This window comes from Macrotis lagotis, chromosome 1, assembly GCF_037893015.1.
Source record: "Macrotis lagotis isolate mMagLag1 chromosome 1, bilby.v1.9.chrom.fasta, whole genome shotgun sequence".
Lineage (NCBI taxonomy): Eukaryota > Metazoa > Chordata > Mammalia > Peramelemorphia > Peramelidae > Macrotis > Macrotis lagotis.
The window spans coordinates 654352311-654375478 of NC_133658.1; the positions used below are offsets into that span (position 1 = coordinate 654352311).

The window sequence follows — 23168 nt, forward strand, 5'->3', positions numbered from 1 at the left end:
GTAATCATCTGCACTGATAAAACAGAGGCAGTCTCCCCAATGGGAGTTCCTTACACCAATGAAATATTTTATAACTGGAACAGGAAGGAATTAAACAAAGATTTGACAAAGAAGAGCAGTAGAGGCAAACCCTCTGTCAAAGCAGCAAAGAGAAAAAGGAGGTGAAAAAGATGGCAGCAGCAGTTTAGCATCTAGGATGCTTCCATAGATCAAAAAACCCAGTATCAGTATGGTGCTATTGCAAACTCCTTAGGCCTTGAGTAGGTATGATTCCCAGCTCAACATCTATAAAATATAGGGCACAATATGCAACCATTAATACAACTTTTATGTGTTTCTATAAAGATGAGATTTACAAATTTGTCTTATTATTCCCCAACCAAAAATTTATCAGATTCAAGGACAGGCAGTGATACCTTTCAAAATCAAAGGAAGGCTAATTTTTTTATCATATCTGGAAATAATGACTTCAAATTTTAAAAGGTAGCTTAATAGAGATAAGAAGGAAGGCAAAAATAACATCCTATCCTCAAAATCCAGAGTCTATTACCCTATCTAAACCCAAGCAAAAAGTGAGTTAATTTCTTAAAGATTTTCATATTTCCATTAAACTATAACTCCTACTAAACTATAAAAACAAAAGCATTACAGAAAAAATCCTTTAAATCAGTACATGAAAAATATTAACATTTTATAAGTCATTTCTATATTAAAGTTCCCTTATTATCTTACACAGTAGCCACAAACTAGGCCCCCCAAATCCCCTCATTGCAACATAATTGTTACTTGAAAAACTAAGATTTCATAAGTTATAAGGGTTATAGTAAAACTTACTTATACAACCCTTGCTCTTAGGGAAAAATGCAGCAACTATAGGAAAATATTATTTATAGGAATACCATACAATGTTCATACAATTTATAAGAAAAATGTTAGAGAGGCAGCAAGGTGGTGTAAGAATATCAGCCCTGGGGGCAGCTAGGTGGTATAGTGGATAAAGCACTGGCCTTGGAGTCAGGAGTACCTGGGTTCAAATCCAGTCTCAGACATTTAATAATTACCTAGCTGTGTGGCCTTGGGCAAGCCACTTAACCCAATTTGCCTTGCAAAAAAAAAAAAAAAGAATATCAGCCCTGGAGTCAGGAGGACCTGAGTTCAAATTTAACCTCAGATACATAATAATTACCTAGCTGTGTGACCTTGGGCAAGTCACTTTAGCCCCATTGCCTTGCCAAAAAAAAAGAAAAATCTTAGAAAAAGGTTATTTTTTTAAATGGTTTTGAAAATGGATATTTTTCATAAATCCTGGAGGAAGTCTGAAATTTAGATTACAGTGTTAATATCTTAACATATATATTCATCTTTTATGAATTCATAATACTTATGAAAATTTAGTCTTCTGTTCATTCAACTCCATTATTTGTTTTTACACTTGATACAAAATAAAACATTGTGCATAATGAAGGGAGAAATAAAAACAACAGCAGACATTTACATAAAGTACTGCTGGAAGATGCATAGTTCCAAGTATAAAAAGAGCCCCTCTCTAAATTTTAAAGAGGAATTTCTACTTTTAAAGAGAAGTGAGTACCCCCTAGTGGATCTACTTGGAAGCACTGTATATAACACTAACTTATAGTGTTAATTAGGACAATGATCAAGGTGATGATTCAGCTAATTTGATATTCTTATTGACAAGATTCAGGAAAGTCACTGAACTGGTCAATAGTATTACAACAAATAAAGCTGTACTCAGATTACCTATCAAATAGCTTCGTACTAAAAATGAAAGGCAACTTTAAAATTTCTTTAGGTTTTTTTAGGATTTTGGTTTGTTTTTTTTTTTGCAAGGCAAATGGGATTAAGTAGTTTGCCCAAGGCCACACAAGCTGGGTAATTATTAAGTGTCTGAGGCCAGTAACTCTAAAATTTCTAACACAAACTACATGGTAAAAATAACTAAGAAGCTTGCAGCAATAACAAACAAGAATTTGTGTATTTAAAATTTTATAGACATTTCCAGCAAAAACATGACAAAAAAATAAACAACTCAGTTTTTACTATAGGGACAAAACATTTATAGCTCTATACTGCTCAAAAGGCTCTTCTATTGCAATGGACTATTCACAATTAATCAAAGTTCTCAAATTAAATATAGGTCATTTGCAAAATTCTGGTTAAGAAAAACCACTGAATAAATGCTAAATTACAATTATGTCCAAGGTATTTAGGGGTAAATGTTAAACAATAAATTGATTTTAAAAATTGTGTTTACTGATTAGACTTTTAAAAGAGGCTTAATCCTACTGTCCCACAAAAAGAAAAAAAGATTAATTATCACTTAGTTCTTATCCACTAAGCACATTGAAAAATTGAAAGAATAACTGTTTTTGCATGGATTAAAATACCGGTAAGACAAATATTGTTCTATTAGACTTAATCTTGTTTCTACAGAATTTAGGGGATGTTAAAGTCTCTGAGGATAAGAGCACTGGACCTGAAGTCAGGATGACCTAAGTTCAAACCCTGTCTCAGGCACTATTTTTGTGACCCTGGGCAAATCATTTAACCCTGTTTGCCTCAGATTCCTGTTTGCTTCAGTTTTCTCATCTGTAAAATGATCTTGAGAAGGAAATGGCAAACCAATCCAGCATACCAAATGGAGTCTTAGACATGACTGAAATGACTGAATAACAACAAATAGAATTTAGGTAAATCTCATAGAACAAAATTGACTTTACTAGTCATGAAAAATCAACACCTTAAACTAGAAAAAAGAAAAAAAAAGAAATACTGAACAGAACTAGAATGAATCATTTATAGAAACATGAATTATCATAAGTCACATCTACTTTCGCAGGCATGATAAAAGATAAAGAGAAGAGTGAGCCACATAGCCAAATATGGAAAGTCAGCATAGAAAGTAAGAAATTTAATTTAAACTCTTGACCTTTATGACATAATTTAAAATGGAACCTAATTTCCTATCACATAAGGGTTTTAAGTTCACAAATTTCCCTCTTAAACACTATATAAAGTTGATGGCTGGCCAGGCTCATTAAACTCTTGTACAAATAGATTTTAAGTTAAATTCAGTAAACAACATCAAGAAAAAAAGGAACTGTTTCACTTAGGTGTTTTATACTCAGGCTACATAGCATAATAAATCAACTTCACAAAACAACATATATGAATGAGAAGTTAATGTGAACACAAAACTGTTGCAAGAATTTTGTTTGGACATGGTTTTGGGTTTTTTTTTAAGATCAACTCCAAACACACAGTATATGAAAAATGGAATAAATGGAAAAGGAGCCTTAGGTATTTCCCCAGTGTGGTGAGCTATACTATTGAAAATATTAAGTAAATAATGTTATTAGATCACCTCTCTTAGTCATTGCCTTAGTTCAAAACTGCCAAGATATATCAAGTCACAGAAATTCATTAGGATGTCCATTGCTAAAGTTAAGCTACATTATTTAGCAATTTTACTACTTCAGCTGGCTTACAGTGAGATTAAAAGAAATGGAAAATTTCAAAGCTAATATTCTTTTTATCATATATAATAAAAGATATCCTTAAAGATAGAACTACAGGTAGAACAAAATATTTTCATAGAAAAATGACTACTAGAACATACTATACAGTCAAGTCTAAACAAAAGGCAGATTTTAAAAGGAAAAAATCTCTACATAAACACCCTCTATACCATGTACTATCCCACATTTCCTCATTGTACATTTTATAATATCATATTTACCCTCAAGTGTGGAATAAATGGTGATACAACAATGAATGCATTTCACTTTTATTTCCAAACAACCCTAACTTCTACAATCAAAAATATTTCTCTTCTGGACACTTAAAACTGCCCAAAAGCCTGTCTTTAGATATTTTTTTCACAGTCTATACACTCTCTTAAAGCCTATATTTTAATGCCTCTAAACAATACAATTTGATATAAATGAAACAAGATTTTTTTAAAAGATTGCATTCAGTTACACCACTCATATTATCAAATCTGAAGTTCTATCCTTAAGGCATTTCATTTTAAAGAGGTCCAACCAGTGCAATACCATTAGGTAACACTCATGGATCCTGTGAATTATTGCAAATAATCTCACATGCACACACAATTCAAATATAAGGGTTTTTTGGAAGGAGAATGTGATATTGTTTTTCCATCCCTATCTAAATATTGTTTAGATAAACAAAGATATTAATATTACTAATAGAAATATCTAAACTATTTTAAAGTCTAAAGTTTTCAAATATTTTAGTTAGAATAATAATTTCACCAAACAAAAACAAAAATCCCAAAAAACTATGCTAGTACATTTTCTTGTAGTGTAATATGAATGTTAATATGAGGTATAATCTGTAGGCAATCAATACAGATACATATAAGTATAAGCCTTTATACTAATAATTCATGGCAGCCTAGAGAAGTTGTTGCTTTTTTTTTTTTTTTGGTGAGGGGACTGAGGGAAAGAGGTAGGAAAGAAAGGAGTGTCATTGGGAGAAGCATTTATTTGCCTTAGCATCATTATCATGATGTATGCAAAACTTCTTATAGTCCACTATTACAGAAAGGTAAATCCAGAAAAACATACTTTCAAGTATGCTGGCCTAGAATATACTTTGTATAGCAGAGGAAGATTAATATTTTAGCATTAATAACACTGCACTAGCTTTTACATTTGGATATAAACATAATCTTCATAGATGTATGTCAAAATTCATAAGGAGACCATGGAAACAGCTTTTTTAAAAATGAGCTATGGTTTAGATAAACTGTATTATGTGGAATTTCCTAGAGTATTCTAAATTTAGGGACGCAAAATTAAGAGAAAATGTTGCTATTTCATTAGTAAATGGCTTATGTGAAACCTAAAGCTCACTCATCTTTTTTTTGATAGATTTGTTTGATGAGGATTGTGATCCAACGATTGTTTAGCAGCAATTTTACAGAATTGTAAATTCTTTTTATTAACAGGCATTATAAACAGATAATACTAATCTTATTTAAAAACCATGAGTGCCACACTGGTGAATATACAGCTCACAAATAACTTAAAGTCTTTCCCATTTTAAAAGGCAACACACAGCATACAAAACTATACTAAACAAAGAAGCCATAATATGAATACATGATTGAAGTGTCTAAAATGATATATACAGTACATAATTAATGTTAATTATGTGTTCAGTACATTTTTATGTATGATTCCCATCATGCTTCACTTTCCCCAGACACTGAATTCTGCACTTCCTCTTCCAAAATTGGTACAATCAGGTTATCCTTAGACATCAAATTATATTTCATCACAAACTTAGTAAATCGGTGACACAAAAATGTTTCATTCTGTGGAATGGAGAAAAAAAATTTTAATTTATAATCCAAAAACAAAATCAATAAAGTATATATTTTCACCACCACCACCACCACCAAATTACCAACATTTGATTAAGTAACGTCATCATCAGTATCAGAGTAACATACTTACCTCATATTCATCAAATATTTGCCGATGATGAAAATAAGCATGTGAAAATATTCTGTAAATTCTACGGCATACTGATCCTAGTTTGGCTACAGATGACTCCTTTATGCTAACTCTACAAAAAGAAAGAAGGAAAAAAAAATCATGAAATCACAAAGCTGGAATGGACCAAAGAATCCATCGGCCTAGCATTTCCTAAACTTTATTCCACAGAACTCACAAATGGGGTCCTGAGAGGAATTTTCAATGTAAATATTATTACATTCTCAAAAAATAGTACATATGAAATTTCTCCAATGAATACACAGAAAATGTTTACCATAATAGATTTTATTCTTAAATAGGTTTAATTTTTATTCCAAAATTTCCCTAATTTTCCTTTACACATAAGAGACTCCATATATTCCAAACCTCTTAGGGAGCTGTTGATAAAGAAAATCAGGCCAGGAAAACAGACAAGCAATAGATCTGCCACATACAGCCCTCAAGAAATGCTTGGCCTTCAGCAAGTCACTTAACCTAATTGCCTTGCAAAAAAACAGAAACAAGAAATGCTTGGAGTCCTAAGATATTAAGTGACTTGCCCAGAGTTAAGCCTTCAGTCCTTTATTTTACAAAAGAAACAATCAGAAGAAAGGTGAAGTAATATGCTCCAAATCACAAATCTAATTCATAAGAATCAAGATTAGAAGTCATTTCTTTTGATTTGTCAATTCAGTTATCTTTTTACTTCACTCAGTTAATTACTACTACTCAAACTTCAATCTTATAAGATGTTATTAGTTTTAAGATATAAATACAATGTAATAAAAATATAAATACAATGTAATAAATGGCAATAAAAAATCCATTAGGATTTTAACACTTTTCAGTAATTAGAAACAATGAAAGAGTATTAATTTCATTTCTTTAAAGAAAAAAACACATTTTCATGACTTTTAAAAATTTCCATCATAAATCTGAATTATCCTTTTAATTTAAACATAAAGATAGAGAAAGTATCTTTTTAATGAATTTACAGATTGTTGGTTTTACATATTTTATAGTAATTCCTTATAAATAATTATATTGCGCTTTAAAAACCATTACTAAATCCACCTAATTAAAAACAAATAGAAAAAGGCTTGTTTTATAAAGCAGAACATATTATCTCTCAAATTCTTCATTTTTACTATAAAATCTATTGATGTTTTTACACTAACTAGGAACCAGAAACAGAACATCTCAGATTTACAATTCTACAAGTAAAGCTAAGATTTAAAATGCAGTCAGTACCCAAAATGGCATCTCAAAATAATCAACCTCTCTTCTTCTGGCATGGTCTCAAAAGCAGCTAAAATGGGGTATCATAGCAGAGATATGCCACTGAAAATTAGTCTGAATGCCAATCATGTTACCAATACCATTTCTACTTTGTAATTATTTTCTTTAGTTTAGACATATGATTGAATTTCAAAATCTAAATAGCTTGAAACACATTATACCAGAAATATAATTGAGTAAAAAAAAATGCATTATATTATCAATCTGACATTCATTAAAATATTTAAAAGTTTAAAAAAAACACAGAAGAGTTAAAGAGCACCATATTTAAGAGTTTTACCTGCTAGGGAAATATTTATTGCTATTCAGAAGACATGCAGCACCATCAAGCGTATGCCTCGTGTAGTCTATGGCAGGACACTATAAAGAAAAAAGTATAAAACTCCATCATCAAATATCTCTACCTCTAGTATTCTATATATTTTTAAGGCAAGAACCAAAGGCCAAGTCTTTTCCCATTCCAAAGAACAGAGCATATGCAAAGAAAAAGACTACAATAATTCAGTTAGAAAGTGTACCTGGCAAATAGTAGTTTGCATAATAAAAATTTGTTAAATTCTTGGTGGCAGAAACAGATTGGAATATGCAAATGAACTGTTATTTTCATAAACAAGACTTTAGTAAGCTAATGTTAGACTTTTCCCAAGACACAAAAAGACTCCTCCCTTGTTCTTCCCCAACCCTACTTTCCAGCCTCAATCCTGTCTTCAAGACTAATTCTTAAAGAATTTTAGAGATAAAAGGAAACTTAAGAAAACATCTTAACTGACCACTTCATTTCACTGATGAGAAAGAAGGCCTAGAGCTAAGAAGTAACTTAGCCTAGAACACTATGTACATAGACTGATCAGTTATTATTCAGATCTCCTAGGTGTGCTTTTCAGGGTATCACTGCCTAAAGCATCTCTCCTAACTAAGCATATTGTTCCCATCCTACCACTTTTACTTTCATTATCCCATGGATATTCCCTAATAAGTCCCTGAAATTTCAACTCCCTAGACCTCACTGACTTCTTCCTTTTTTTTTTTTGGTAAGACAATGGGGTTAAGGGACTTGCCCAAGGTCACAAAGCTAGGTAATTATTAAGTGTCTGAGACCAGATTTGAGCCCTATCCACTGCAACACATAGCAGCCCTGACATCACTAACTTCTACTTCTTGCCCCATTCCATCATTCATTATTGGATTTTAATGGGTGTGGCTAGGACTAGAGATTCTTTTATTATAACCTAAGAAGCCCTTCTATAAAGTATACATCAAATTAGGAATATGAAATCTATTCTGTTATAGCTTTTTTTTACCCTTGTTATTGCCAATAAAACCTTTGAGACAGAAGGAAGTACCAAGGTGATGAGGGCAAAGTGTTAGACTTGCAATCACATGATCCAACTTCAAATCTCAATTGACTTCCAACCTGGGTAGCCTGGGTAGTAAGTCACTAATATTTCTGGGTCTCAGTTTCCTCCTTGTGTAAGATAAAGGAGTTGGACTAGAAGGTTTCTGAGTTCACTTCCAGCTCAGATCTATGATCCCTGGGTTCTCCAGTCTCCCAGAGGGCAGATAGGAGAAAAACAGAGTAAAGAAGGTGGAAAAAGGAAAATCAAGGAATAAATCAGGCATGCAAATGTAAGGAAAAGACTGAAACTAGACTAAAAGAAATAGCAATTAAGTACAGTTCTACCCAAGGGAGATAGTATTTTTAAGGGCAAAATGTGCTTTTAAAACTGTTATTTGGAAACCTGTTTAATTGCTGCTTGATATGGCACCATGTTAAGTAGCAATCCTTGTGTGCTTTATCCAGATACAAAGTAATATTAATTTCTTCAAAAATCCACAAGTTCTATACACCTAGTAAAGTATCATACTCACTGTTTCCTCTATTCAAATAATATACATTTTTCCAAATATTCTGTTATCCTTCACAATTAAAATTGATACAGTAATGATAGGTGGCATATAAGCATGAATATGATTAAACTCATAAAACCAGCATTCTTTTCCACAATGCACACATAATCTGTCCTTTGGCAATTAAGTTACTGCTTGCAAATCAAGCACCATTTGTTACTCTGGCTCATCATCTCAGAATCTAACTAATATCTTTGCTTTAGAACGGTTAAGTTACTTGTGTGGTTTCTGCTTTCTCTGCAACTGTTCTTTGCTAGTAGGCCCTACTCCACAACAGATGCTGATGCTCTTCTACCTATCCTTAAAGTGTTTCTGCATATACTATTTACAATTATCCTTTACCCATAACTGCAAGATTCCTCCTTTTACCTATTTTCCACTCATTTCAATTCAGAAAGGCAACAAGTTCCAATATTGATAGAAAAGTTGTTTAAAGGAACTCTTCAGTAGTGAACTCATTTTACCAGGTAATATGAAACTATGATACTTTTAGAATGTCCAACTATTAATTTAGTGTGAAACTTAAAACTGGTTCTGAAATGTTTTGTCTTTTCTAGTTAGCAAAGGGCATACTAACCTTCTTAATTTTGTTTCTAATTAAGTGGCAAGACTCAAAAATTTGTAGTTCAATACTACCAAAGAAAATGTCTGCTGTGTATTGGTTTATCTAGATATGGACTGGTTACTTGATCTGTTTTCTTTAGGTTTATCATCAACTTTAAGTATGTGACATCAACATAATGAAAGCAATCAGTTTTCCTTCAAACATTGTATTTTAGAGAATTTCTTTTCTCTTCAAAACAAACATTATAGATATAAATAAGACAAGATAGTCCCTTCTTTTAGGGTTCTCAAAACTATCAATTAGCAACTTTAAATTTACCCCTCAAATCTTCCTGTCAAAATGATGTAATGAACAATTATCGATAGGGCCAACAAATAAGGATGAAGACTCTGAAGACTTTTCATGGCAAATTCAATAATGAAATGGAAGATTTCAATTTATGTACTACCAATGCTACATGGAGAAAAATCACTACTTCATGATTTTACAAAACTCAAAAGAAGTGGATTACTCTTATTTAATAAGTCTATAAAGTTTCAAATAGTAATCACTCTATTCTTACAAAACAAAATTGCAGCTCATCCATCATGTCACTTTTTTCCCAATAGATTCTGAAAGATTTAGATTACTACAGATACAAAAAGCAGACCTAACCATGACTTACTACAATTTATAAAATCTCAATACCAACACAACTGTGGATCATTTATTATGGTCCAAATGACAATTCCAAAGAAGTCCACAAAAATTTTGATAGTCTTAGTAGATAAAAAAAAATTCCATGTATCAGCAGAATATAAGGTCCTTGGGGGCAAAGACTATCATTTTTGTTTTTGTATTCCTAATACTAGCACTGCACCAAATTTAAAGATGTGTCTAACTTCTTATTACCTATACAACTTCACTGTCCATTTATTTTAAGTAAAGCAGCTATGTTCTAAAGCTAAACCCCATTCTTTCAAAATAAACTCTCACCTCTTTTGGTGTTTTATGAGCTGCACAAAGAAAAATCCATTGTTCAGTTGCTGTCATCTGAGTACATGTATCTGGATGGCACTCACTCTGTTAAAATATTTGTACATAGGCTCAACATATAAACATAATAAAAACAAACAATACTCAAAGTCTATGTAAGTTTCCAAGAGAAGGCAATTTTAAATTGTGAATAACCTTCTGTAAATAAAGTAGGTTATAAAAATACAGAGAAAAGTCTTGACACTTTCACAAAGATTATAGTTGAAACAAAATAATTTTTAAACAAAAACATTACCTGAAGTTTGACAGCAAGTCCATTTAGTTCCAAACAGAATTGCCTGAAAATTCAAATATATATATGAAAACAATAATCTCTTATTTTCTAAAGATAATGTTTAATTTAACATTATACATTTAACAGCAGAGTAACACAATCACCACTACCACAGTTCCAATAACACATTTCTTCCAAGGAACTCAAAGTGCTTCATATATATCTCATTTATTCTTAACTGTAACATAGGTATACATAATCCCCATTTTAACATAAATTGAAAATAGATATAGAGTAAATAAATTTTGATACAATCTGCTAAGGTGTAAAATATTTCCTTTGACCTATAGAGCTACAGTTTAAAACAGTTGAAAAAAAAACAGTTAAAGTCCTTCTTAAATCTGTTAAAACCTTGAATATCCCTTTCCATACTAAACATAAAAATGAACTAACACATTAGAAAATTCACCAAGACAATCAAGAGTATCATTTCCTATATACAATGGTAACTGAAGAATTGTTATTTAAGTACTAATAAGCCACAAATATCCTATTTTCTGTTGCCAAAAACTGATTATTCCTAGAAGAAAAAAAATAGCTATTTAGTAAGTTTTAGTTCTCTGCCTCAAAAAAGACATAAACTTAAATTTTTTTAAAAGGTTAATATTATGGAAAATAAAAGAATAACTCCTAAAAGAAAAATGCAACATAGCTTTAAAAAAATTACTTAGTAAAGAAGTCTAAATTTCTTTAATATCATGCAAGAATAATATGAATAGCAGCAAAAAAGTACTTAGTTTATGTTCGGAATACTAGTCAGTCTAGGAAGATAAAGGAAAAGAAAGGATCAAATATTCAGTTGATCTTAATCTTAGTTCCTTTTCAGATTAATAATAATAATAATAGCACTATCCTTGGTATTTAAAAAAAGGGGAAACATATATCTTAATATACTATTTGTATTATGTAATGAGTACTATTGAATAGCCAGTTTCTCTCCTCGTTCTATTTATGACTAGAGTCAAGACTAAATAAAGTAGGAGTTGCAATCTGTGGCCAAGGAATATTTGAATTTAACTGGCCTTTACTAGAATAAAACTTGTAACTTAAGCTTCATCAATATCATGTTAAAATAAATTGTTAAATGACTACCAAGAAACAATGTCCCATCAAATTTAAACAAAAAGCTATCACCCCTAAAACATTTTTCTTAAGACACACTAAAAAGACATTCTCTAAATGAACAGAATATTGAAAAAATATCATTTAGTATTTTTTAAAAAGTGTAACAAAAGAATAATAGCACTTGGGTAATAAAGCATGGATAATATAAGAACTCTATTTTGAATTACCCATTTAAAAAAAAGCAAAAACAAACAAATAAACAAAAACCCCAGAGTTCTATTCAACTTAAAAATAAAACTCCTATAAACAAAAGATAGCTTCTTTTTAAAAAAAAATACTAGCAATTAAGTAAAATAGCCTTTTATAATGACTTACCATTGTGCTACAAGTATATGGATCAGTTAAAGGTTGACTGAAATTTAATTAAGGAGTATAGCAACATTTAATTAAGGAATATAGGGGTGCAGTTAAGTGATGCAGTGGATAGAGTATGGAACCTGAGTTCAAATCTGCCCTCAGACACTTAATAATTGCCTAGCTGTGTGACCTTGAGCAAGCCACATAACCCCACTACCTTAAAAAAAATTTTTTTACAAAAAGAATATAGGAAAATGTTCTACCTTAGTTTAAAAAAAAAAAGAATAAAACAGTAGAAGAATAAACCTACATTTTTCAATAATTCTGAAGGTTAAAGGAGACTCATTTTTTTTTTAAAAAAGGACAAAGGGGAAATGTAACATAGTAAAATACTTAACCAAGAAATCCAGGTATAGAATATTGAAATGGTAGAATTTTGAAGTAAAAAAAAAAAATCTTATCCTAAATAACTGAGTGACAGCAACAAGAAACAGTTTCTGTATACATTAAAGTTGTTATGGGCAGCTACAGCATCTTCTTTGCTAAGGGAAGTCATATTATCTATTCCTTCTACATAACATGAGTCAATTTAAAGGCCATTTTAAAGACAATGCTTCACACCACTCTAATTTTAACTCCTAACCCAAATTCCCAATCCTGCCTGAATTTAAAAACCAGTAATTCTAGGATTAAGCCTACAACTTCATGACACAGAGATGATCATACTGCCACTCCCAAAATTGTTTCAATAGCTATCACTCTACTCATCCAAAGAACACTGAAGAAGATTTGTGAATAAATCCCCTATGCCAAAATTCTATCCAAACTTGGATTTAAAGGTCTATAAAGTCTTTAAGAGTCCACGAAGTCAAAGGATAATGAAGAATGGCAAGGAGACACTTATTAAAAAGTTAATTGATACTTAAAAAGAAGGAAAAGAATGAAGAAATTAAAAATATTCTTATGGAGCTATTATATAATAATAATAATAATAATAAGTATAAGTATAAGTATAAGTATAAGTATAAGTATAAGTATAAGTATAAAAAAAGATAAAGGTCAAGTCCAAGTCCTGCTAGAACAAGTCCTTGAGCTGTTAATCTATTAACTTTTTCTGAAGCCAAATTCCAGTCTCCTTACTTGTTCTGAACAATAATGATAGAATAATTGTCAAAGGTGCACCAGAAGGGTCCCAAAATTTTGACATTTGGCTTTTTAAATTGTTAATTACACAGGTAAATTATACTTAGGTATTATAATTAACCACAGAATTGGTATCACTGAAAGGTCTTTTTAGTAGAAGTCAGGAAAATAAAAATTCTAATAGTAATTTCCTACCTTAAATGTTCATATTTCCACACACCTTCATCTTGGCCTTCAGGTGGTTCAAGAATTTTGTCAATATTGGAACAGTCTGCCCTTATGTTCTGTTGAATATACTATGAACAAAAAGTCCTAAAAGTTATTTAGATTAAATACAGTATAATACATTACCTATATCAAATTTTATTTTTAAATATATAATTATTTTTTGCCATTCCAGAAATTTAAAAATGCCTCACTTTTATATGAGAAATGAAGAATCCATAGTCAATAATATCCCAGTCATTAACTGCCATGCAAAGAATCTAATTCTTGAATATAGTTTCAAGGAAAGTGAATTCTTATACAGAGAAAACATTTATCAGAACTGGAAATAGGAGTGAAACTGAAAATCATTTTCAATTGATCATAAATTTTAAGAGTGTGATGTGTCATAATTTCAAGACTGAATCTGATTTAACAGTGTAGGATTTGCAGATATTCTTTTTTTTTGTAGTTAAGATTAATTTAATGATCAAATAACACATTAGGACTTGTAACTTCATTGTAAAAATGAGCTCACTTGTGACATCACTATAAAGTAATGCAAATCACACATATTACATTTAGGGATTCCCTGAGAACAGAGAAACAGCTACTGCATCACTGTTATCCTAAAATCCAAATTTATAAAAACCACTTGGATTAATCCCATCATACAAAATTACTGAAGTGTCTGAGCCTTGGAGGGAAAGGTGAAAGAGACTTTCTCTCCCATAGCTTTCAATGCAGGGGACATTTTTAAAAAAAAGCAGGGACAGAAAGGCTTTAATATCATTTGCAGATATTCTTAAACTTGAAAGACAGTCTTAAGTTTAACATGGAACACCTACCTACCTTTCTTCAAGTAATTTAACTGGACAGTAATATACTAGGCCCCCCCAACTCCATGTTTGCCCTTCCTTCAATTCATATTTCATAGTATTGATAGATTCATCTTCCTAAACCAATGCTTTCAACATTATAACCCTGTTAAAAAATCTTTCAGTGAGATAATTCCTACCTAATTAAACTGTTCTCTAGTTTTCAAAATCCTCCAAAACCTGATTTTCCTATTCCTATCCAATTTCATTTCTCTCTGCTTCCTAACACTTTGCTGTATCTCAGAAAAAAATACTATACTTATTTTTGCTTCTATGACTTTGCTCATCTAATTCTGCTTCCTTCTCTCCAACCCCCAACCCCCAACCCTGGTCCCATACTGGTAATATCCTCTCTTCTCCCATCCTCCTACACAAATTCTACCCATTCTTCAAGGTCTAGATCAAGTCTCCCTTCCTCCATGAAACCTATCTTAACCATATTAAATCTCAAAAAAATTCCTTTCTTCTTAAGTATTATGGTACGATAGATTATTACAACACATTTTAGAAAACACACACACACATTCACTCCTTTATGTAAGTACATTTTATTTCCTCCACTCAACTGTAAACTTCTTAAAGTTTAAATAAAGTGCAAAAATTTTGAAATTTTGAAGTTGAGGGAAAAAAGGTCAATTCAAAGACTTGAAATATATATGCAATGCTTCTTCCTTCCCTTTCCTTTCAAATTAAATAAAACGATAAATACAAAGTTTGATGAAGGTCATAAAAATGCATAATGTATAAATGATTTGTTCATCACAATGTTTGACATAAAAAAATTCAGGGTATAGTTTTTTCTGAAAATAAATTTACTAACTGAATTAACTGTAAATTGTCATAAAAATCTTGCTATAAATATAGTTAAGCTGCTGAAGTTTAAAGAATCTGGTATACCAGTTTCTGATAGTGTATGAAGAGAAAAAAATACAAAAAAGAAGAAATTTGTTTTTAGAGTAGTCTCATCTCCCTCAGGCTGGCAGTACAATAGCTTCTCAAAGATCTGATCCCAATACTGATCAGCAGAGACTCCTTCTAGGGAGCCTGATGATCCTCTGCTCCTGGGGCACTCATTATATTATAGTCCTAGTCTTAAAAACCCACTAGACTTAAGTCCTACTGCATTTCAGAACTCCCAAACTCAAGCAATCCCCCAGCCTCAGTCTCCCCAGCAGGAGACAGATAACACTCTACCCAATGAATGACAAAATCATTAATATTTTAGATAGAAATGCTTGGCTTTATTTCCAAGAGGTCAGGTACTACAATTTTTCATTTTATACTTACAAATGCTTATAAAACTGAAATGAATAGTAAAATAAAGCAATGTTGCAGAGTTTAGAAGAATTTCAACTAGACATAAAAAGTCCTTGTTTTATTAAAGAAGTCAGGGGCAAAAATTTCATTAGATAAAATTTGCTATATGTGACAGTGTAATTTTCTAAACTTTAACTTTCAAGCTTCCTTTATTGCTTCATTTGGACCATTTTCATGGAATTCTGAAAATAAAAATTTTGCCCAAAGTGGAAAAAAGATCCTCTTACCCTTTCACCTGAGACTAGTTCTCGATTTGTTTATTTCTAAATACAGACCAATTTCCTTTCAATGCTCCTAAAGATGAAGGGAATTGAAGGGGGGGAGGAAGGGGGGAATTAAAGAATCAAAGCCTAGCTACTCAAGTGCCTCACTTCAAGTTGAAGAAAATAAATACTTGGAAGAATACCAAATGAAAGATATGGTCAAATCTCTTTAGATGGTCTGCAGTTTGTAATATTTGTTTTTCTAATTGTGCTATTTATTTTATAATCTTGTCAAATACAATAAGTAATGCTATTATCAGTAGTATTATCATTATTATCACTAACATTTTTTGCCTTTGAATACTGGGTGAAAGAATATGAATTTATTGGTGCCAAAAATACTTCCTATATGTTAATAAAAGTATTAATTTTACTTCTATATTTATAAGCAGAGATATACTACATTCTTCAAAACATTCAATCTAGTCACTTTGTAAAGATTTTATCCTTATACTTATGGCTATTTTAAGATATTTATGTATTACTTTTTCTTAAATATTTTTATTTTTTATTAAATTCTATCCAATGTCAGTTCCATTCCAGCAAGTTATATTGGAGCTTTATTTCATTGTTAATATCTAATCTACCTCCACTTCTTTGAACCTTGTAAGAGCAAGAACATTTGAGCTTACCATATCAAAAGCAAAAAGAAGAAATCTACAATATGGGGCTAATGAGGATCATCCTATTTTTACTTTGAAAACAATAGGCTACCCAGAGAGAAACATGTACTTGCTCTTAAATTCTAGTTTCACAATGTATTATTTGTTATCTCTGTGAAGAGACTGGAATGATTTAAGACTGAAGATAATTTTACATTAAAATTTCCATTACATAGTTTTTTAGTAAATCATTTTAGGTTGGGACAAGGTCAAGTAGCAATAAGCTGAACCTTCCTTATTCATCTTTCTAAAATAATTTAAGAAACAAAATGTTCTTACTGGGGATAAATGTATAGTGTGTGAGGGGAAAAGGAGGATTAATGCTAATCTAAATTGCACCTTTCTTTTCCTAAACCTGATGACATTTGTCCTTCATTCTTGAAGAAGACCATGACATCAGAGAGATGATGCCATGACAAGCACATGAATTGGATTTGAGTGAGGGGGTGCTGTGCTGTCACCAGCCTCACTTTCATCTCCGGAGCCATCTGGGTCCAGTGGCTAGATCTGAATCAGGACAACTAGAGATGGCCCTGGATGCAAAGCAGTAAGGATTAAGTGACTTGCTCAAGGACACAGCTAGTAAGTGGCAAGTGTCTGAGGTTGGATGAGAATCCCCATCCTCCTGACTCCAAGGCCAGTGCTTTATCTGCTGCATCACAAGTCTTGGAAGGGTGATGGCTTAAACTTCTAAATATAATAACTGACATTTATATAGCATTTCAAATATTTAAGGTGCTATGAAATGCTTTATCTCATTTAATACTCACAAAAACCACCTTGTAATATAACTACTACAAATATCCCCATTTTGGAGACAAGAAAACTGACACTCAAAAAACTTAAATGACTTGCCCAGGGCCAAATATACTTGGTGGCTCAATAAATTCATTAAATGTTTATTAGTTTAATGGGACATAAAAATATAACTCTTGAGAAGGACTACTCATTATTTACCACTCTTTTCCTATACCCTTAATATGGCATTCTAATAACATAACACATGGAGTTAAAATGAGTACTTAAACTTTTGTGACAATGTGGTGAAACTAGGGACATGTCAGTATTTTTTAAATAAATAAGGTAAAAATGCACAAGATTACATACAAAATCAATTATACTGAAATAGTTATCAAAATAGTAAAAAGAAGGTCATAGACCCCAGTAAAAAATTCTTTTGAGTTACCTGAATTAAAGGTTCTCAACAACAAACACCAGCCATGAATGGAACAGGTTTTATACATGCAAATAATGAACTATATATAACTATATAACAGCTTTCTGACCATAGGACAAACAGAAGGAATGCCCTCTTAAATAAAGAGATCTCCAGATGACAGAACTTTTACTTCTAAAAATCTGCCTCAATTCTAAATCAAATCTTTAATGACTTCATCAGAATTTCGTAACCAAATGAGTATATAGATATCCTTACCATATTTTCATTTTTGTTTTGTAAATTGAAGCAGCTAGGAGACATAGTGGATAGAGTGCTGGGTCTTAAGTTAGGAAGACTTAGATTCAAATTCAACCTCAGTTGTGTTAGATCTGTGTTCCTGGGTCATCACTTAAAGGATGTCTGCCTCAATTTCCTCATCTGTAAATTGGAGATACTTAGCACCTATCTCTCAATGTTGTTGTGATGATAAAATATTGCGAGGATAAAATAGTGTTTGTAAAGCATTTTGCTCTTATCAATGCTAGTTGCAATTATTGTTGTTTGTTGTTGTAATCAAATAAATCTCTGGGAATTAGCTAGGTATTTTTACAAGTATGCAGATGATTTTATTCAATATATATATATATATATATATATTTTCTATAGGTTATGGAAGAATCATGATTTACTTACACTAGAAAATATAACTGTTTCTTGACAAAAGCTCCATGATGGAAGCTCAAACAAAATGTAAATAAACTCTAATGCACTTATACATTTAGTACATGACATAACTATTCAAATTCTAAATATTAGTATGTAGAATCTTTTCTATTCTATCAATGAGATTTGAGTCCTCAGTCAAATTTTGGATACTCCTAATAGTTATACAAAAACTTTATTATTTTTGTCATTTTGATGTTATTATTTTTTGCTACTTTCATAATGTCTCCCCATTAGATATGAGCTCTTCAAGGGCAAAGACTTGTCTTTTACCTTTTTTTTGTATACTCGGTTTTTTTAGAACAATGTCTGGCACGTAAGATAGATTATTTGACATCTTAAAACAAAATAGTAGCTGACAAGAGTTTAAAATGAGTATATCTTCCATAACAGTTACATGAATTTTTAATGAAATTTGCTTGGTGGCTAAGTAGAGTTTTCAAAGAGAGGTGGAGAAATGCTAATTAATCTGGAAAAACAGTCAACAAAAAAGAAAGTTAAAAAGGGATATGGAAAAAAAACAGGATACTCTGTCACTTCTGAATAACATATACTTCTAGACACTATAAATAACTGAAATTTACAGTGTAATACAACACAGGGGTTTTTTGGGGGGTTTTTTGTATTTAAGTTTGTAATTTTAAAAAAGGAGAAAAGTATCAAGAAAAGCAAGATAGCATTTCCCAAAAAATGGATTTAAAATAGACAAAACTGGTGAATTTCAAGATTAGTGAGGTTTTAAATTAACAATTATACTGTTGGTAGAACTATAGATTAATGAAAATATTTTGGAATTTCTGGCCAAATGAGCAAACCCTCTGAATGAATGATTCCATTTCTGAGGCTACAGATCTTATCAAAAAGGGAAAAAAAAAATCCATCTATATAATAGGACTAGCTCCTTTGTCACAGTCAATAAACAAATCCAACACCAAAAAAATGGAAATCTATGATTAGAAATGATTAGAAAATTGATGTACAAATTACAGAATATTAATGTAACAAAGCATTACTGTACTATAAAAAATTATAATGAACATAAAGAAATATGGCAACACAAGTGAAGTGATACAAGTTGGCATAAGACATGCATCGACAGCAACCATAAGTTAAGAACTGACAAAAACAGCAAAAATATTCACCTAAATACAGAAAAGGACAGACTAAAAATAAGCATAATTTGGTTTAAATATATGTACATATATATGTATATATATAAAATGATTTTCCAATCAAAATGTTAGCTGTTTTTATTATTTGAAGATTTATTTCATATTTATTTTGTATTTTATATTTTTATTGTATTTTTAGATATAATTACTATTGGTAAAGGGAGTTTCCTCATCTGGGAGTTCCCTATGCCAATAAAATAACATATTCAGTCCTTACTCCTGCTACTAAGTTTATAATAAAACTTTTTTTTTTAGGTTTTTTGCAAGGCAATGGGGCTAAGTGGCTTGCGCAAGGCCACACAGCTAGGTAATTATTAAGTGTCTGAGGCTGAATTTGAACTCAGGTACTCCTGACTCCAGGGCTGGTGCTCTATCCCCCTAAAAACAATTTTAAAGAAGGACATGACACATATTGAGAGAGGGTTGTAGGTCATAAAGTTGTTAGTATCCTAGAAGAAACTACTTCCTACCTGTTGAACAGCTAATGTGCTGTCCATTTCATCAAAGGATTCATCAGGCCAATTATAGAAATCCTATAAAAAAAAATTAAGGATAGTCATTTCAACTTCTTTAACTACATTTCAACATCTATCACACTAAAGGGGAGGGGGAGGCTTTATAATATGGAAATTAGAAAAAGAATTGTAAGAATTTTATAATGCTTTCAAATAAACAGGAAGATTTTTGCTTCATCTTAAAACAAATTATATTATTTCTTCCCAATTTCCTAAATACATACACTGACAACAATCTTAATGAATTATGAATCAGTATGTTGAAATATTTAACACTATGAAAGCTTAATATTTCAAAGAGTTATTTTGAAAATATTTCCAGAAACTAATACTTATATGAAGACCATCAAAAATCAACCACGAATACAGCTAATTGAGCATATTGCTTTTCCCTGATCAAGGCTGCCTCATCAATAGGTAAATTTATTGCTATGCAAATATAAAGTAGAAAGATCCTATAAGATGATATTATTCCAATTTCTAAAGCAAACAACGCCAGTAAAATGTAATGATCATCTAACTGTAATGAAAATGAATTACTGATACTCAAATTGATCTAATTTAATATTGTTTCCTTAATAATTTGGAGAAGTGAAAGGAAATTAAGATAACACATCACTCATCTCCCTGAAATCATTAGTGACAAAAAAAAGTTTGTTGCAATAATTCTTCCAATGTGGATAACACAAAACATTCATTCATCAAATAGTGGTAAATAACCTACCATATACAAAATATTTGTAGGCATTAGAAATGCCAAAAATGGAACCATTCTAAAAACACTAACATACTATTTGGTAAAATGCACATAATACAAAATATAAAATATATGTGGAATAAATTACAAAGTAATTTAATGCACTTTTTTATCCTTCAAAATATTAAAAAGCTGATATAAAATACACATGCTTAAAAGGTGATTTAACTGACAAAAGAACAATTTTTTAAAGTTTACCCAGAGGCTATATAATCTGGCACAAAAGAATACTAATATTATTATGTTTATTCTGAAATATTTACTATCTTTATTATGAAACATGTCCAGAACCAAAATTAATGAAGTTTCTCTCAATTTAATCTACCTAACATTCTGAAAACAAAATTAGGTGGAAATAATAGCAGAAATATTTCATCCCTTTAGTTTTGTCATTTAAATCAGAAATTCAGAGAAGGATCAATTTTCACAGAAGAGAATTCATTTCTCTCATGTCTGACAGGTCAGGCTAGAAATGGCAAATGACTAAGTAGTCATTTTTTATGTCAGACTTCTTTGGATGGTTACTTTTTTTTTTTTAGGTTTTTGCAAGGCAAATGGGGTTAAGTGGCTTGCCCAAGGCCACACAGCTAGGCAATTATTAAGTGTCTGAGAAGAGATTTGAACCCAGGTACTTCTTCCTGACTCCAGGGCCACCCTGGATGGTTACTTTTTATTTTACAACACAAACCTTCAACAATGTCTTTTGTGGGAGAGAAAACACCTTAGTTCTTCAAAGGTTTCTAATATACTTTCTTAAATAAATATAATACCTTAGATGCTACCATATTATTAAGTTGACAACATTTTCTGGACAATCAAAAAGTATTATTTAAATAAGAAGATATCAATGAGGTGAGAATATACATCAAAATAGAAAAAATTGTCCAAGTTCAAAAATTAAGAAGATTAATTTAGCAAAAAGATAATGTGGAACCAGTAGTAATACTTCCATGGAAAAATTAAAAATCTTTGATAAAATTACATTTATAAAGCAGAAAGTTAACAAAACAAGAAAAATATCTGAATCTGTTACTCAGAAAAATAACTAAAACTACCTGGAAAAATGGTGACAGTCATTAGTTTTTAAAACACTTTCAAAACAGGTTAAGTATCCTGTGTTCACTCACTACTGGGTCTATACCCTGAAGAGATGATGAAAAAGGGTAAAAACATCACTTGTACAAAAAATATTCATCACAGCCCTGTTTGTGGTGGCAAAGAATTGGAAATCAAGTAAATGTCTTTCAGTTGCGGAATGGCTTAGCAAATTGTGGTATATGTATGTCATGGAATGCTATTGTTCTATTAGAAACCAGGAGGGATGGGAATTCAGGGAAGCCTGGAGGATTTGCATGAAATGATGCTGAGTGAGATGAGCAGAACCAGAAAAACACTGTACACCCTAACAGCAATACGGGGGTGGATGATCAACCTTGATGGACTGGCTCGTTCCAACAGTGCAACAACCAGGGACAATTTTGGGGTATCTGTGATGGACAATACCAGTCTGAATAAAAACCAAGGACTATTACCTTTAACTTAGGAAAAAAACTGTTATCTTATTGTCTGATCTTGCTGTCTCTTATATGTTTCTTCCTTAAGAATGTGGTTTCTCTCTCATCACATTCAACTTGGATCAATGTATACCATGGAAACAATGTAAAGACTAGAAAATTGCCTTCTGTGGGGGGGGGGAGGGAAGTAAGATTAGGGGGAAAATTGTAAAATTCAAAATAATTAAAATCTATTTTTAAAAAAGTATCCTGTGGTCAGTTAAGTGCTGGAGATGGCACAATACAACTTTAGCAACACACATCAATCATCCCTCTGTAATTTTTTTTATCTTCACCCTCTTAACGACATTTCTCCTGATTTTTTTAAACAGTACTGTCAACTGGGGGGGGGGTTCTTTAGTTTTATGGGGGCCATACATCCCTTTGGTTTTTTTGTTGAAGTCTATGAACATTCTCAGAATGATGTTTTCTGGGTTTTTGAAATAGATATGACAAAAATAGGCCTATCTATAGATTCTCTGTGTCCAGTGTAAGGTTTAAAGGAAAAGTTACAGGAGGCGGTTGAATTGACAAGCCTAGGAACCAGCTGGGAATGTTTTGTTTTTGAATGTAGCCAAATTTCAAAAGAAAACATATACATTCCGAAGCAAGCTAGTGCCCAACATTAGAAGTTGGCAGAATTAGGTCATCCCCATAGTCCGCCTTCACGCGAGTCACAGCCTGGTGGAAGAACGAGCGCCCCAGGGCACGGGCAGGGGCCGTCCGGGCGGCCGGACGCGCCATGCCCGCACCCGGAGCCGGCACCGGCCACCCCGGGCTGAGGGGGCGCG

At 31.6% G+C, this 23168-nt stretch overlaps 1 protein-coding gene across 1 annotated transcript in view; it reads right to left on the bottom strand.

Moving 5' to 3' along the window:
* Positions 1 to 4448: 4448 nt before the first annotated feature.
* The window catches only part of LOC141507593 (MOB-like protein phocein), a 52765-nt gene continuing 34045 nt past the window's right edge, over positions 4449 to 23168 (bottom strand). Inside the window, exons 2-8 of the mRNA XM_074215404.1 lie at positions 20023 to 20085; positions 13370 to 13470; positions 10571 to 10613; positions 10276 to 10362; positions 7108 to 7187; positions 5508 to 5619; positions 4449 to 5365 (exon numbers count right to left, since the gene is read on the bottom strand). Coding sequence (XP_074071505.1) covers positions 5234 to 5365; positions 5508 to 5619; positions 7108 to 7187; positions 10276 to 10362; positions 10571 to 10613; positions 13370 to 13470; positions 20023 to 20085 — 618 coding nt within the window. The 3' untranslated portion in view covers positions 4449 to 5233. The remainder of the gene's footprint in view (positions 5366 to 5507; positions 5620 to 7107; positions 7188 to 10275; positions 10363 to 10570; positions 10614 to 13369; positions 13471 to 20022; positions 20086 to 23168) is intronic.